The 17,575-nt window shown below is 39.5% G+C and overlaps 1 protein-coding gene across 2 annotated transcripts in view; it reads left to right on the top strand.

Annotated features, from left to right (window-relative positions):
• Positions 1 to 17,013, top strand: part of SNX4 (sorting nexin 4) — a 32,779-nt gene extending 15,766 nt beyond the window's left edge. For both annotated transcript variants that reach the window (XM_058028289.1, XM_058028290.1), the window contains exons 7-14: positions 3,939 to 4,011; positions 5,520 to 5,581; positions 7,057 to 7,122; positions 10,967 to 11,056; positions 12,277 to 12,376; positions 13,129 to 13,274; positions 14,662 to 14,776; positions 15,118 to 17,013. In XM_058028289.1, the coding sequence (XP_057884272.1) occupies positions 3,939 to 4,011; positions 5,520 to 5,581; positions 7,057 to 7,122; positions 10,967 to 11,056; positions 12,277 to 12,376; positions 13,129 to 13,274; positions 14,662 to 14,776; positions 15,118 to 15,165 (700 nt within the window). In that variant the 3' untranslated portion in view covers positions 15,166 to 17,013. The remainder of the gene's footprint in view (positions 1 to 3,938; positions 4,012 to 5,519; positions 5,582 to 7,056; positions 7,123 to 10,966; positions 11,057 to 12,276; positions 12,377 to 13,128; positions 13,275 to 14,661; positions 14,777 to 15,117) is intronic.
• The last annotated feature ends 562 nt before the right edge of the window (positions 17,014 to 17,575 follow it).

Below are 17,575 nucleotides of genomic sequence, written 5' to 3'. Positions count from 1 at the left end.
ACGCCCTTGGTGGTGTGGGAAGGATAAAATGGTAGTTTCTACTTCTGCAGTGGTTTAGAAGCATCAGTGTGCAGTGACTGGGCCAAGAGATGTTGCTGTTTGCCATCCACAGGCTGTGGAGACCTGTGCAAAGTGCTCTACTGGGTGCTCTTGCTGTCCAGCAGTGGCACCAGGAGATGCTCCTTGGGGAGAGCCCCTGTGCCTGACTGCTGCCTGTGCCATAGAATCTGTGGGTACTGTGTTAAGGATACAATATCTGTGCATATTGTGGTAAGGATACCTTTCTGAACCTCTTCATAGACTTAGCCTGTGAATTGGTCCAGTCCCTCCTTTTTCACTGTGCTTGTTTTTAGGGCCCTCTGTGGCAGCCAGGAAGCTTTTAGCCAGGGTTTAATGTAAATGATAACATGAATGAATGGGCTTGGAAGACAGCAATTCTCTGTGTCTGCAGGTGAAAATGGCCCCTTGTTTGAATGCTTCACCCTCAGTCATCTTCCTCTGTGGCCAGTAGGAGTTCTCTTTTCCTGCTCTCACAGCAGGTAACCTGCCAGAAATCTGACTGTAGGCACGGGTGGGCAAGACTGTTTAAGGAGCATCCTTCTTAGCTTGTAATAATTGTAACAATCTTTCAGAAAGCAAAGCTGTTATGAGAAGGAGCTTGTTAAAAAGTAGAAAAAGGGTTAATACAAGGAAAACATGAGGAAAGGGCTTGTAACAAAAACAGTCCTGGAGCGTGTGTGCCTTGGTAGAGCTTTCGCAGCACTTGAGAAATGGGCCATGTTTTCTCTTGTATTCTGCCAGCAACCTAAGTTCCAAATTGCACTTGGGGATACAAACTGTTTAATAAATAACTCATGAGCAGAAGTTGTTTGTTTGCCTTTTGCTGCAGCATGTGTGGCTCTGACAGGAGGCCCAGTGCCTTGCTCTGCCCAGCACACTGGTGCTCGAGCTGCCTGCAATGTGATGCCCGGCCCCTCTGCTTTGCCTTTGCTGCTGTTCTGTGGCTGGCTGGTGAGGTGGTTCAGCAAGCTCACCTTGCTGAAACAAAAGGTGTGACCTGAGTGCTGTGTGGAGTGTAGGCTTTCAGGCTCCTGGGCCAGGAGAGGTTCAGGTGAGGAGCAGCTGGGATTGCCATGGAGCTGCAGCCATCAGCTTGGCAACATGAGCAGCTTCATGCAGCTGAAACCAGGCTGCTCTTCGAGGTCAAATGTGGACTGGAAACTAAACCTGCTCCTGTGGGAAGCAATTTGTAGTTTCAATGGTGGAATTAAGTGGTGATAAAAATATGGTATTCTGGTACTCAGAGGTAAATTTGTATCTACTGCAGACCTCTCTGATTTGGCCTCATGGCATGCATACTTTCTTTCTCTTTCTGGGCTCTAAGGAAAACCATAGCTTTTGGGTTTTGGTGGAAAATTTATTTAGAAAATACTAAAGCTTTTCCTAAGGCAGGCTTTTACATTTTTTAAAAGTAGCTCTCTGGGTTTTTTTGTCTGGTTATTCAGATAAGTGGCTTGTTTTTTAGTGAACAGTTCTCTTCTTGTAGTATCTCTCTTCACAAAACAGGACAATGGCACTGCCTGCCCCGATGCAAGGAGAATTGCTGCTGAGTAAAATGCACAAAGTAAATAACTTACACTGAAATTCTGTCTACTCTAAAGGAATTTTTTTCTTTGCTAGTATCATAAAAGATATTTTTGAAAGACCTGCTGGTGTTCCTACACCAATTTGACCCAATCAATTCTTCATTTGTGTCTCAAGTTCTATTTAATAGCTCAGTTAAGTACCTAGACTGTTCCTAATGTTGCAGAACCAGTAAAACCAAATGAAAAGTGCTAGTTTAAAAAGCCTCAGTTGCTGAGTGCCAAAACTATCTCTTGTTTTACACTTCTGCTGTTAGGTTACACTGGAAAGTAAACATCCCTTTGTGTGCCTCACTGAGCCCTGCTTGGAAATTACTTTATAATTATGTAACTTTTTTTTTTCACATGAGCAATGAGTAGGACTTGAGCAAGTAGTTGAGAAATAAACTTTTGATCTGCAACACTACTAGTCTCTTAAAACCAGTTTTTCCTGAAAATTATATTTGTAAAATTTTCAGCCCTCACAGAAGATTGGGGAAAAAATAGCAGCACTTTGGTTTATGCTTTTATGAGACAAAATAGAAGACAGCTTGATTCTGAAGTAGTAATTTTAAATTATTTTCTTTTAATTGAGGAAGAATTGCTCTGAGAGATGTATTGCTGCTGAAGGCCAGGATACTGAAAGTCCTCCTCAGCTCCTGACTCTGGCCTTCAGGGAATACAGCATTCCTAAAAGATTTCTTGTGGCAAAACAGGATAAATAAAACTTTACGTTATAAATTTCTGTAGTGGAAAGGGGAGTCTTTCTGAGATGCAGGCATGCTTTTTAATCTTTTGTTTTTAGTTCAATTATTTCAAATATCTTCACTGTACATGTCTGCAGCTGTCTGACATGCAGCCCTGGTGCATATTTTATAAAGTGTAAACTGAAAAGATTGCTCTCTAAATCCCACTGTGCAGATCAGTGACTACATTTCTTTTCCCCCATACAGCTTCTCTGCTAACTTTTAAATCTTTTTATATACTTTAACCCTGTGTGTGTCATAATGCTATAAAAAATGCTTCTTGGAAATCAAAAGTATTGGAAGTCATAATAAAGCTTTTACTTCCTGAATGTAAGGATGGGAATATTTTCAGGGAAGACTTCCTGGCAGGGGAGGAAGAGGTGTTAAATGAAAAACCCTGGAATTTCATACTTGGTCACCCAAAACAAGTGACCCAACTCATTTCAGTAAGACCTCTTGGGTACAAGCTAGTCTGAAATACAAAGCCTGACTGTGTGCCTGTGGTGGGAGGAGGGATGAAGGTTTTTTTTAATTCTTGAACATCAGCCTGGAACACTAATCTCAGTCTCCTATTCCTTAATTTTAGTTGCATTCTTCTGTGTGTATTTTCAATAATTGTTTAGTAATTTAAGTAAAGCTGTTTCTGGCTTCCCATCTGGATGAAATAAATACATTCTTGTCTACCAAAGTAGGTCATGAGCTAGACTTGTGTGTAGTAGGGAGGGTTTATGTGTACACAAGAGGCTGTAGCTGTGGTTTAATTGGTTACCTGTCACTGGCAAAGCTGTGGCCAACGATTCACCTTTGTTATTAGCAAGAGCTGAAGGTATCAGCTTAAGTTGCCTCTGAAGGCTGACTGGGCTGGCTGATAAAATGCCTCTTTGCCAGAAGTGACAAGCCAGCAGTGTACACAAGTCACTCATGCAATGGCTTGCCTGTCTGGTACCTTGTTGAGATGTAGTGATTTGATGGTCTTCAGCCATATGTGGCTCCTGTGCAGGTACAAGTCTCAGTAGGATTTCATATGTTACAGTAACTGTACAGATTGGCCTTAGGGAAAATGTAATTGTGAATGTTTCCTTGAACCCCTGAAAAACTGTGCCCAAAATTGGATAGAGGCAGCTTGAAAGTAAAGTGTCTTTGTCAGGTCAGAAATGTAAACATGCTTTTATTGAGAAATATGCTTCAGCAGATTTTGGCTTTCTGTTTGTTTGAAGCTTTCCTATTCACTTACCCTTGCTTTTACAAATCCCATTTAAAAACCCTAACAACAAAACAGTGATGTAATAACTTCAGCTAACTACTCTTACTTCATAAAATTTTATCTCTTAATTTGATCTGAGCCTTCAACATTTGCACTTAAAAACCAGCAATCATGCAAGTGTTGGGATGTTTGTTCACTTGAGGGAAATAAAACTCAGCAGTCACTTCTTTAGGAGTCTTCAGCTAATTCCACTCCAACACAATCCAGGCTCTGCTTGCTGGCTGCAGGGTTGTGGCTCTATTGTGCATGCTGTGAAAGCTTGCTTTCATGATGGCTAATGATGTACTATCTGTTTCCTGCTCCCAGGAGATTTACTGAGCTAAAACACTACAGCGATGAACTGCAGTCTGTCATATCACACCTTCTGCGCGTCAGAGCCGTAAGTATTTCCCATGTGTGTCGTGACAAATAGTATGATTTATTTATAAGGCTGTATTTCTTGTTTAGTCAGGAGCAGTGGTATATGTGTTCTAGAATAAGGGCAGTTTAGCCTGAGGGAGTCTGTCTCTGGAGTGTGGAGCAGGAGACAGCAAGAGGTGAGGGCACTGACTGTACAGAGCTGGGAGGGGGAGGAGTTGCAGATCTGATGGTTGGGTTTGACAGGGCTGATCTGCCCTGTGCTGTGATAGTCACGTATCACAGGGAGATGCTCTAAAGAGAGGCGAGGTGTCTGCTTCTCTCTACTCAGCAGACAAGTTGCTTTTGCTGAATATTTGGGAAGGCCTCAAAACAGTTTTCTGGTCAGACATATAATGAGCTTCTAGTATGAATCCTTTATGCTTCCCGCTAGGTATTTTCTTTTTTTGGCTCGTTCATTGATATCTGCAGTGAATAATAGTCTTTCTAATGATGATAACAGTTATGTAATGCATTTAGATACCCTATGGGTTGAGAGTGGAAGGTTGTTATTTTTTTAAAGACACAAAAAGGAAATAAGAAATTGCAATTCCAATAGTAAGAGCATGATACTTCTTTTTAGTATGTTCAACAGTGATTTAATTTTCAGTGGGCCTGTGTGGCAGAGGGGACAGTAATGGATTGCTCTGCTAAACTCAGGTTCTTGAGAGAATTAATCACTCCCAAAAGTGGTGTTCTACAGACAGTCCTGTTTTTTCAGGGTTGTGTGTGTGAGATCTGTTGGGCAATTTGTTACTGTTTCCTTTTTCCTACTGCTGTGACAGACATCATAATAACAATGGTAGCTCTTGCAGAACTTTAATCTCATTCATTGGTACATCATAATTCCAAGGGCATTATCTGGATTACAACTCACACTTCAGAGTGTACACATGTCTTTTCTTCTGAGGTTTTGCCAGCACTGTAGTGCTGGCTGCAGCAGGTACTGGCACTCCAAACAGCTGAAATGACCTGTAGCTCAAGCAATGAGTTCTGCAATGGATAGTTCATTTCCTTTCCCTCAGTTCACACAGCTGCTGGAAAAACCAAGTCACTTGTTAGACTTTTACTGAAGGTTTCCCTGCATTATTGATGTCAAGATGGACTTCTAACTTGCCAGCTATAAATTAAGTAAATGAGTGTGTGCATAAATTTGGCATTATTCAGATAAAGAATGTCTTATATTTGGTTATCAAAAACTGAAGGGAGCTTGATTATGGTCTCCACAGACATATCCTATCATTGAGCACTTCCAAAGATAGATTTGAAATGCTACTTTTAACCATAGCATTAATTGTGACTTCAGTCTTCCAGGACTTAATGCTGTTGATTTTTTTTTTCTTTCAGTTGTGGCTTATGTTAGATTTAGGCCTAATCTAGAGTTTACCTGTGTAAGAACATTAAGGCTTTAGCTTGGAGTATGTGTGTGGGTTTTTACAAAGCAATTGCAGTTAATGTTGATGACCAAAACCTGTCTCTAAAATGTTTTAGAGGGTAGCAGACCGGCTTTATGGTGTCTATAAAGTCCATGGCAACTATGGAAGAGTATTCAGGTAAGAGTTCATCCAGTGTTTAAATACATACATAGTTATGGGGAGAGAGAAGGGAATTTCTTGGTTGTGCTATGCTTTTGAAAAGTATATTTGAAACATTGCATTGTCTATCTTGAAAACCTCTGTATTGCAGTGCTAATGAGATTTCTGTGCTGTGTGCAGAGATTGCCTGATCTGCTGAGCTTAGTTTCCAGTGCAAGACTACAGCTTTTTGCTTTGTGTACCAGATCTTTGGGCCTCCTTCTGCTGCACTGGCATTTTGTTTCTTCAGAAAGTAACTCACTATTCTTCATGCAGTTGTCTCTGAAAAAGCTTCTAGGTTCTTTTAATGGATAAAAATTAACAATTATATCTATCAAATTTTAGTAGCTTTTAGAAGTGCATTTGCCAATCGTTTTTTTTGATTTATATGAGGGAATTGCATGCTCAAGTTTTCCATCTCACTGGAGAATTCAAGAATCTAAACTTCTGGTTAAGGGAAACCTCCTGCTTCTACACACTGTTCAAGTGCTAAATTTAATTCTCTGGGTTAATGGATTGCAGATGTCTTTCTCATTGGGGGTTTTAAAATGAAATTAGGTGTAGTTCTGTAATAACACAAAGACAAATATCAACATCAGCAGAGTGGAATGTTTATGAAAAAGTGAAGGACAGAATAGATGCATTACACATAAATTATGTGAAATATAAGGAGAACCTCTTTTTTCCTTGTAAAAAGAGTGGTGGGTGTAATTTTTGTAACTAAGAACTCTCATAAGGTTTCTCAAAGCTGAGAACACAATTAAAATGGCAGAGTACATACCAGGATGTCCAGAACAAGTAACTTGCTATCTTTTTTTGTAGGTCTGTTTCTTTCTTTATCTAAATAATATCTCTGATATAAATAGGTGGTTGAGACAATTGCAAGTTGGAATTTTTTTTTATCAATAGAACTAAACAAGAGTCTGCAATGAAACATAAAGCTATATACATCACATAGTTTCAGGAGAAGTAAAATGCTTACAAAAGTAAAATTCACCATTTGGTTTTTGGAATGAGAGGCTTCTGTCTTGTACCCTGTAAGTCTGGAAAGCTTAGTATATTCTTGGTGAGCCCAGAATGTATTTCAGAAAGTTGACCATTGTTGTAGTCCCTTGTCCCATTCACATTAAATGCTTGGTGGTTTGGTTTTGTTTGTTTGATTTTGTTTTAAATTGAGTTTCAGCTATTTAAACAAGGTTATGTTCCAAACCTATCCCAAACTAACTATATTTGTGACTTTGAGTTTAGGGACAGTTGTTTTACAGAGTGCCATAAACGGCCTTCTCACATTGTCAGTGGTGTTCCTTAAAGAAAAAAAACCAATTTGACCAAGTCTAATTTTGAGGCAGTTTCCATTCAGGTGTCACCTGGAAAGAAACTATATACAGGATGCAGCTTATTAACTTCCCTTACCCTTCATGTGTGATGTTGTTTCTCGTTTGTTTTTCCTACAGTGAGTGGAGTGCAATAGAGAAGGAGATGGGGGATGGGTTGCAGAGTGCTGGCCACCACATGGATGTGTAAGTACTGACTGAATATCTGATAGTTTGATGTAAGCCAGATGTGGAAACTCTCCCTCTTTCCTCTCTTTTCCCTCAACCCCAAAGTACATATGAGTACCAAGAAAGATGGGGGTGCATTGTTTTTAGGTATACAGTGTTTCTGTGCCTTGGATGCAGGCACAGTTTTAGCATCCATATACTGTATTAAGTAGCTCAAAAAGCCTCAGGAGAACCAGAGGGGTTTCTTTTTTTATTATTATTTTGAAATCGTAGAAGTGTTTGGAATCCTTCCAGTTTTTCTTTTAAGCTACTATGCCAGAAACTGGAATACAACTTTAATGTACTACAGACCTGATGAGATCCATTTGGTTTTGATAGCAGCATTTTGTACCATGCAGTAGATGGTACACAGATTTGGACTTAATTACAGGGAGTTAAGAAATTTAATTAATCGGCACCAAAACTCCAGTGGATTCTTGAAACAAACACTGACTGGATATATTAAAGTACAGAATCGTCTCTCTTTGCATCTTTAGAGTCATTTGGCAGAGTATGTGAAGCACAGCCTTCAAAATAAGAGTCTGGCACTTGGGAGTGCTCACAGAAAGGATTTTTTAAGCTCATGGCTTCTGCTTTTCAGGTAGTCACATACAGAAAGTGAAACAGCATTTCTTATCACTCTGATTCCTCTTCTGTAATCCCACACAACAGATAAATAACAGCTCCAGCAAGAGATGGAAGCTGTTTGGCACTTCATGCAATATTTTTACCAATAAAGTGTAATTCCTGTGGAAATAAATTCTCAGGTTTAGTTTATAGGGCAGATTTACATACTACTGCCTGATTATTATTGGTGGTGTCAAGTTAACAGGTTAATTGTTAACTGGCCTTGCCAAGTGGAAGGGTTTCAAGAGCCATGCCCTCAGCTTTTTTAGAGTAATTCTGCTTTTGGAAAATCTTTAAGAATTGGACCACTTCTGAATAATTTATTCACAGTTCTGTGTTTTGTCTAATGGGGTTGTTTCCATACAAGAAAAGCTGTAATATTTTCATGGTGGAGGGCTCTGGTGAGAACAAAGAATGGAGAAAGCATTCTGTTTTCAGAAGAAAAGTAATTGAAGTAGGGGTGGAATACAATGGTAAGCACCTGCTGTGGTAGGCAGGAGTTGAAGAGGTTGTGAAAACATGGTATGATGTAGTGGAGTTTAGGAATCACACCAAGGTTTTCAGTGGTTCAGATACACCACACCAAAATGTCAAACACCTGGAGATGCATAACCAATTAAAAGAAGTTTGTGTCACTTCTTAATCAGGAGGCTGAACCCTCTCACACATCCATAACATTTAATATTTCTGTCTGTAACACAGGGCTAAAGATCTAGAGTAATGGCAGTGGGTAACTGCTGTTGTAGGTAATTTTACTCACTGCATGAATTCTGAGGTAGCTTTCATTGTCTGTCATCTCTTGTGCTCTGGCACTCTTGTACAGCAGCAATCCCTCAGTGATGACAATCAAGCAAAAGCAGCAGTTGTGAGGTTCAGGAACTCATTCAGTGACCCATGTGGTCTCCTAGCACTAAGGTTCATATCTATGATCTCTTTAAAGTATAACTTACCAGTTCAGTTACCATTCCCATGACATCAGGTGGACATTTATTGCAACAAAAAGCTACTTCTAGAAGGTTGCCTAATATAGATGTTAAACTTCAAAACTAATTTAATTATTCTCTATCTACCCCATATGCTGTGGTCTTAACTAGATGTTTATTTAAGCTTTTGAGTTGTTATTGGTTAGTATGATCTATAACTGCTAAAAAGTTTGCAGAAGACACCCCAAAGCTTCTCTGTGTGTGCTTTATTACAAGATGAGGCTTGCTAAAGTGAGAGAGAATGCTGAGAAAGTTGGAGTGAGTGGCTATAGTTAGCATTTTAAAGATGAAAGAAAAAAGTGCCAGACCTTTGATTTCTGTCCTTTATTCCATTAATGAGTGACCCTTTATCTCTGTATCAGCTAGACTGTCATTATATATTGAACCAGTCTAAACTAAAACAAGGGTTTAGTTGACAGTTACACAAAGAGACCATATCAGGTACCTTTAGAACTTGCTGCAATTTTTCTCCTTAACACTTCCTCTAGTTTGCCCAAGTTTAGTCAGTCAGAAATGTAACTTATTACATTTCTTTCCCTCCCAAATCAAACTCAGTATAAAAACCTGCCTAGGTAAGGTGGGATTTTGTTTGGTGAGATTTTTTGGTTGTTTGTTGTTGAAGTTCTTTTCTGAGAGTTGATCTGCCACAGATGAGCTCTAGCACTGCTCTAAACTTAGATCTTACTTGAAAATGAAATGTGGTCCATCTGCTGCCCTGAGAAATCTAACCACTATACTAAAATTATTGCACTGCAGAACTTAAAATAGGGTAAGCCATTTATGACCTTTGTGGCTGCAGGATTTTTTTCAGAACAAGTGCATTTTTCAACAGTTTTAACTTAATCCTTACACTGGCTCATAATATGAATTCTTGCTCTCCCTTTTCTTTAATCCCTTCTATTTAAACTGGTCTGCTGTTGCTGACCACTTCACATGTTATATTTATTCATCACCAAGAGCCTTGGTAGGGCTTTTCCTGAGTGTGCCATGTCTTTGATTTCACAGAGCATCAAAACAACTCATCATACTTGCAAACTTCCCAGATTCATGTTACTGATTCCCTTTCAGCTTGAGACTCTGCCACTTGTTCCACAGAGCCAATTACTGGAGAGGCATAGGGAGAAAAGGGAAAACAGAAAGATTCTGCAAAAACTGGAAAGCCAAGAGGTGCTATAATTAGCATTTGGGTCACATTGTGCTGGTTGCTAGAGGAGAATGGACATATGCTCACTTCAGAGAGCCTGCAGGTGTGTGACATTGCCACATAGCTGAGAATCCAACCTGAGTTAGCAGAATAGATGAAGGTATTAGTGTGGGATCTCATTCATCCTGGTTATCCCCAGTGGCACGTGCCCTGAGTGCCAGGCTACAGAGGAATCTGATTTCTGTGCCTGTGCCAAATGGGATGTGCAGATAGCTCTAGGCCTGTCCCTGCAAATCTGTCCAAGACAGTCACCTTGGCTAGCAAGAACACACTAAATACTGTCAAATAAGCAGTATCAACTAGAAAAATAAAGTGCTTTTTGCCACTTGTAGCCTACACAACAACACTCTTACTGAATGCAAGAGCTGCAGATTTGGTCCAAGCCCTTGTACTTCAGATTTCTCCCTAAAAGGAGGGTTAAACTTCCTGTTGCTGTGAATTAATATGCCTGACTTACACAGCAGATGAAGCTACAGACTTTGAAGGAGCTGGAGGGACCAAATGTTGTGGTGTTCAGGGCACCCCTGTGAGTTATCTTGTATTCACACTGAATAACAGGCCATGAAAGCAGCCTCTGCTTTTCAGAAGGTGTGATGTTCACATTCCTGGCCCTTAATGCTTTAAGCCTTGAAGGATTTCTTTTGCACTGTGTCTTTTTTTTTTTTTTTCTTTTTTGTCTTGGTGCTGCCTATTGACAGCCCACTGAAGAAAAGGAATAAATTGGGTTTTTTTCTGTAAGAAAAGCTGTCTCATCTTCAGCAGGAGAGTTATGATAGGTTTTGTACTTGTCAAAAGATTCATTGTACAATGAATCAATGTAACAACCAAAGAAGCAGGCCCACAGGAATGTTGACATTAGCTGATTCAGAGTTTAATTAAAAACAAAAAAACACCCTTTTTCAAAGTGCTTTTTGCTGTTTATCATGGGTGTTCTCTCTTGTTACTGGATGTGTATCCTTAAAGGTTAAATTAATCAGCTTTACATTTAACTGTGGCTGTTTTTCACTAGGTATGCAGCTTCTATTGATGACATACTGGAAGAAGAGGAGCACTATGCAGATCAGCTGAAGGAGTACCTCTTCTATGCTGAAGCACTGCGGTATGTACAGAAGTCTAGAGCTCAAAAGGAAGCTGTAGGCATTTTCTCTAATGTGGTGTTGATGTTTAATTTAGTCTGGTATCCTCTTGTGTTCTCTGAGAAGAAGAAATTCCAGTGTAGTGGAGTCTCTGTGTTCTTGTTTCTTATTCTGCTTACTTGTACTTGATTGCCGTGTGAGTGGCAAACAAATTAGAGCTGATCTGACCAGTAGAGAAAAGGCAGAAATGTTAGAGTCTGTATACTGTAGAAGAAAATGCTGTTTATTCCTCTGGTTCCACTGTTACCTTGGCTTTCAGTGTAATAATGCCCCAATGCGTTGAAAGCTCCAGCTTTCAAATGAGATAGGCCAAACAGAGCTGTTACAGCCATTACAAATCCCAGGAACTTTCAACATGCCCAGCATAATGTTCATCTGCTGCACAGTCTTGTGCACTTAAGTACCAACTTTTTGTTTTGTTTCATGTCAGTCTTTGTCAGTCACTCCTAACCAGCATGGACACAAAAGCAGATTGTTTTATGCTGCAAGGCTGTGCCTAAAGCTCTTGTGCTTTACAAGGGTTGGCTCTGACCCTCTTGGAGAGGCCCAGTATGAATGGGTTGGTGAATGCAGGGGCTGCTGTGTGGGAGCCTCTCCTGGGACACCCTTGTGCATCCGGCTGTGCAGGATGGATGGAGCATCATCAGCCCACACAGGACTGGGAGTTACTGCAGGTGGTCAGAGGAAACTCCTCTTTTCCAGATGAAAGGCACTGTATGAGTCTAGAAGCAGTTTCTTGTTTCATTGTTTAAGAAAGAAAATGTGATGAATTTTATGATGGATTGATAGATTGCTGCTGTGACAGGCACCATCTCCAGGTATCTTTTGTCAAAGCTGTGATATTTCTGTAATGTGTTTTGAATTAAATTGTTTTACAGTGGTGTCCTTAAGGAGGTGGTAGGGCTTGTATTGCTGAATGTATCTTGGAATGAGTCTATAAAGAGAAGCAGAATGCAGTTGTACTAAAAACTTTATTTATGCTTTGATGCAAGCTTGCTTAACTACAGCACTTGCAGAGTTATGCAGTCTGTGATAGGGCTGTTGAATTTGGGCTAGATGAATAATTAGAGGTGCTTCCTGTCAAAAAGCAAACAAAACATGATGCTATTTGTAAGGTGTAAATGGAGGGAAACATAGCAGAACAAAGTATTTCATGACAGATCTTTCATTACTTACTTTTCAGGGCAGTTTGCAGGAAGCATGAACTAATGCAATATGATTTGGAAATGGCTGCACAGGACTTAACATCTAAGAAACAGCAGTGTGAGGAGCTGGCAACAGGAGTGAGTCTTTTTCCACTTTCTTCTCCAAGATACCTCTTTCTGAATTTATTTTTTACTTGAGCCAAGTTACTTAGAATGATATTTAAATGGCACCAGCATGCTGGCTGCTGCTTTTGAGAAGTGGTATCATATGAGCTGGAGACATGTGAGGTTTAAAGTAACTTGGTTCTTGGAGACTTAAACTGTTTGTGCCAAATGTCTTTTATTGAATACTGAGCAAGTAGAAGATTGCAGTAAATATGACTGGAGCAGAATAACACTCTATCTATAGACAACTCTATCCTAAAAATGAAAATGTTGGGAATTCTGGAAGATTTCCTTTGCCTTTTGAACAGTGGGTGTTATTGATATGTTGTGTTAGTCTATTTTATGTAGGAGATAAGATTACCTAAAATATTATCTGAAAATGGTAACTGACAGTTTTAGAATTGTTAATGTTGCTCTTGGATCTATTGATGTTCTTTATGGAATGCCTTTATGGCTTTTGGTTCTCTTAATTTCTTTCCTACTTCACTAGGAAAGCTGCTCTGAAAGTTCACCCTTGTCAGCCTTAAAGTGTTTGAACATCAAATTATCTCCTCCCCACTTTACTTAGTCTAGCCTGAGTCATCAGAGCTACTTATCAAATAATGAAGTGGAAATTAAAGCAAAAAAATCAGGCAAATAATAAGGACAAATGGCAATGAAGTCACCTGATGTCCTGTGGCTGTGCTCAGGACATGCCAAACCTAGAGTATCCTTGTTTTTTGTAGACTGTGAGAACCTTCTCCCTGAAGGGGATGACCAGCAAGCTCTTTGGGCAAGAAACCCCTGAGCAGAGGGAAGCCAAGATAAAGGTTCTAGAGGAGCAGATACAGGAAGGAGAAGAACAACTGAAGTCTAAAAATCTGGAGGGCAGGTAAATGGACTTGGCTGTTTCAAAGAAAACACAGGGCTTGTTTTAGCAAAAGTCCTTGACTGGATGCTCTTGAAGGTGTTTGCATTTTATAAGTGTTTTTAATATATTCCTGGTGTTTATGAGCTGTCTATAAAAGCTCCTGTCAGCTGCAAGTTGTGAAATAAAGTGCAGTACATGCAGTTAGCTTCTGGTCTGAGTGTATGGCTTTTGTAAAACCTGATGGCTTTCCCAGTTACTGAGCCTTCTCTAATGGCTGACTTGCATGCTTTTATGTTCCACTAGTAATATATTTAGCAGGTGGGCTTGGAGGTCTGCAGCTGAGTAGGCTGAGACTCAAAGGCTGATTTGCTTCAAATACAGTATTTAGTTTGGTTTGTGTGTAAGGGTGCTGAGCCCATATTCAGCAACTTCTCCTATGGGGGACACCTTACTCCTGTTTGAAAGAGATTAGAAGGTCTGGGGAGTCGTGTTTGGGTAACTGCTTCTTGGTGCTCTAATGAAATTTTCTTCAGGTGTGCAAAAATTAAAAACAGGAAACAACATTCTTAAAGCAATGGGATTTTGTAAAAGCATGTCTGTCACTTAACATAAGGGGTAAACATGGTATCCCCTGATATGTTAACATTAGAGCTGGAAAGGTAAGACTAGTTCATGAATAGTTCAAAGCAACAAGACACTCAGTAAATGCAATATCTTAATAATTTTGGCAGATGTACTTGAGATGTGCTTTTGTAGCTCTGGAAGCAATTTTCGAGTGAATGCTAGTCCAGCACAAATGAAAGTAGGAATTACAGATATGTGCCTCCATTTTAGCTAAGGTGACCTGACTACACCAAAATCAACAAAATTAATCAACAAATCACCAAACCAACAAAATTAATTTCTGAAGTGAATTGTCCAAGTTAAATTTGCATTGCAAATGTTTATTGTACTTGACTGTCTCACATCTTGACAAAAAGTGAATTTTCATGCTGAAGAGATAAAGATTCTGACTTGACAATTGAAAAAGAAACATGCAGTGTTGTGTGTTGAATGTTGGCGTAAAGATAATTAATTACCCCAACACAATCTGAAGGAAAATAATTATATTCTGACTTATTCTGGTTCCATGGCAGTGATACTTCCTGGGGAAAAAACACCAAGCCAAACGAACATCCTAATGTATCCTGTGAAGCTCTAGGTTAAAAACCTTCAAAAGAAGGTGGAGAATTACATAGTGGTGCCAGTTGTAAAATGAGGACACTGAGGGATGCATTGTATTTGCAGGACTTGATTTACTGACTGAAAGATGGAGCACTGTCATACACAGCTTCTCTGCTGAGTGTCCAGAACTGAGGGTAGAACATGTAAAACACTTTCTGACAGAAATCATTGCTTTCAATTTCAGAGACTTTGTGAAAAGTGCCTGGGCTGACATTGAACGGTTTAAAGAGCAGAAGAATCATGATTTGAAGGAGGCACTTATAAGCTATGCTGTAATGCAGATTAGCATGTGCAAAAAGGTACGTGTGGCTTGGGAAGGGCTGGCCCAGTGCGTTTGTCCTGTCAGCAGGGGGGCAGATGCACACTGTCAGTGACTGGGAACAGGGCAGTCACAGAAGATTGGAAATCACCACCATAAAACCTCCCACATAGTCTGTCCTCTTGAACTCAGTGACATGTTAATGTTGAGATAGATATAAAATATAGATATAAAATAGTGTGATCCAATTTCAATGTGTCTCTGCCTTCTGTGAAGTTCTATGGGACTTCTTTGTAGAGTCTTCTGTTGAAGAAAGCTGTGGATGAGGTTTGCAAATAGAGTATATTCCCACCTATTGATTTTTAACTGTTCTTTTAAAAGGGAATTCAGGTTTGGACCAATGCAAAGGAATGCTTCAGCAAGATGTGACTATCTGGAAATGAATTCCTCCTCCAAGTGCCAGAGAACGGAAGCACAGTGTATAACACCGATGTGATATTGCTACATGACTTACATACAAATCATGAAATAAATGTAATTGTTAATAAAGGATGAAAAGGACATGTTGTTAAATGTTTAGGCCTGACTGCCACTTCTGTGGCACATTTTATATGTGGTAGCAAAGAATGCAGGGGTAAAAGAGTTACTGAAAACTACAGCTCTGTATTGGGACAAAGGTATTGGGAAAGTTATCCCAGAAAGTATGAACTAAACTGTTCAGAGACTTGTGAAACACCATGCTCTGTAATGTGTAGATCACTTCCAGATGCCCTTCTTTCCAACCCTTGCTGTTTAGAACTTTTAATGCTCAAGGGTGCTTTGGTTTTATAATGGGGCACACAGTTGTGTTCTCGAGGTCTATGCCATAAGAGGACAAAAATGAAATATTGTAATGCCTAGAGTTCATATTTAAATGCCTTTGCATGTCCATAGAGAAATATGTTTTTCCAGAGTTCAGGTTAAGCAGTCTCAAGCTCCTGAGATGTTTGAAACTCTCTACAGTAGAGGTGTTGTACAGTGGTTTGATAACAATATTCTGCATTTACTGGTTCCCACTTCGGTTTTGATATGGGCATTGATTTCTTACTAAACTTCTTCCTGCAAGTAAAGGTGACTGGTGATCCAGCTGAGCAGAAAAACCAAAGTCAAAGCTGGTAAGAAGCAGATGCAACTTCTCTTTGGTTGTTTGGAACCTGTTTACACTTGGTGTGAATCTGGCCTGAGGCACCTGTAACTGAAGTTGTTTGGTTCTTAAACAAATAGTTCTTAATGAAGGTGCTGAAATAATAAACCTGGTGCAGCTCCTGTCATACTTCAGAGCAGTGATGTGCAGAACCCACAGTGATCCAAGGTGTCTGTTTGGCCCTTGTAATGATGTTTCAGTGTGTGTGTGTGTGTGTGTGAATGTGTGTAATATACACACCTGTATAAAATGATTTGCAGTTATGGGATTTGCATTAAATGTTTCCAATTATGAAAATCTCTTACCACTGTCTAATACTGGGCTTTTTCTACATCCTTTCTGAAAGTTCCTGAAGTCTTGTGGAATTTGTCAGACTTGATTGGTAGTCCTGAAGGAAGCTTTGTAATAATCTGTTGAAAAGTGTATTTAATTATTTTGGATTATAACACTATTCAGATTTTTTTTTTTTTGTAAGAGATACTCCCAAAAGTCCTTAAATGTTCTTTTGATAAAACTATCTAAATGTATTTACTGGTATGTTCCATGTTGCTTTTGTCTCTTCAACCTTTCTTTTCTATAAAACCATTGTAAAGAATGCATAGGTCTGGTGCACAGTACAGCTTAAAACTCTGAAGTACAGTGCTGGTACTCTGAAAACCTGTGTTGGCTTTCCCAAAGCATGTGACAGTGACATGCCTGGCTGAGGGGTGATGTTGGGCACGCAGAGCTCTCTTCCTCTAAACATTGGAGAAACATTGTTCCATTCAGAGGTTGCAGTGTCCGGTTCTGATGCAGGCTGAAGGACTCTCACATTCCAAACCAAGAAGTTGCACACTTGATGTATTCAGTAAACCTTCTAAAGGAGTGGTGCCTTAATACAATACCATGAGGCGCTCAGAGTAGGTATTTTTCATGCACTTTGATTTTTTGGTAGATCTTTCTGGTGCCTCCTTCCACGTGTCACTTGCTGTACAGCTCATTAAACGTATTAGTATGCCTTTTTTTTCCTTGCTAGTTGTACTAAAATTTAAGAAGGGAACAAAACAGTTCTTGTAAGTTTTGTGCCAAATAAGAGAAATAAAATTGCTCTTTGATATTTTTGTTATGTTGTTTTTTTTGTAAAAAACTCTGTCTTTCCTATTCTGAAAACTGCTGTTTGATTTCTTGAAAGTGGTTCTTGTCCATCTTAGCTCTCAAGTGGCCTCCAAATTTGGGTTTAAAATTTGGTGAATGGTGCACAGCTTTCCCTTTAGGTAGGAACATAGTGCTAAGGCCAAAATTAGATGCTTGCTATAAGTCAGCTGTCTGAATTTCATGTCTCCATCTAGTTAAGAGAAGATGCTTTTGAAGACATTTTGCATTATTTGTGAAATTATATGACAGGCAAATTAAGTGTAATTTGCAATAACTTTGTTTCTTTTACTTCTGTCTTTCCAGGAAAGCATTGCATGTGATCTGTGTATGGGGGATCATAGCAAACTGTGAAGGTTTCTCCTCCTCTTTTAGCTTCTCAACTTTTTAAGGTGAAACCAGCCAGTTAATGGCTGTTTCCATGTGGGTAACAGAGCCCACAAGACAGATGTACACTTGCAAAGTGTGCATTTTTCCAGTTACAGTGTGGATTTCACTCCTGTAACTCGTTCCACTTTGCCAGCT

Source organism: Melospiza georgiana, chromosome 7 (assembly GCF_028018845.1).
Source record: "Melospiza georgiana isolate bMelGeo1 chromosome 7, bMelGeo1.pri, whole genome shotgun sequence".
Lineage (NCBI taxonomy): Eukaryota > Metazoa > Chordata > Aves > Passeriformes > Passerellidae > Melospiza > Melospiza georgiana.
This window is presented reverse-complemented; position numbering and strand designations above follow the sequence as displayed.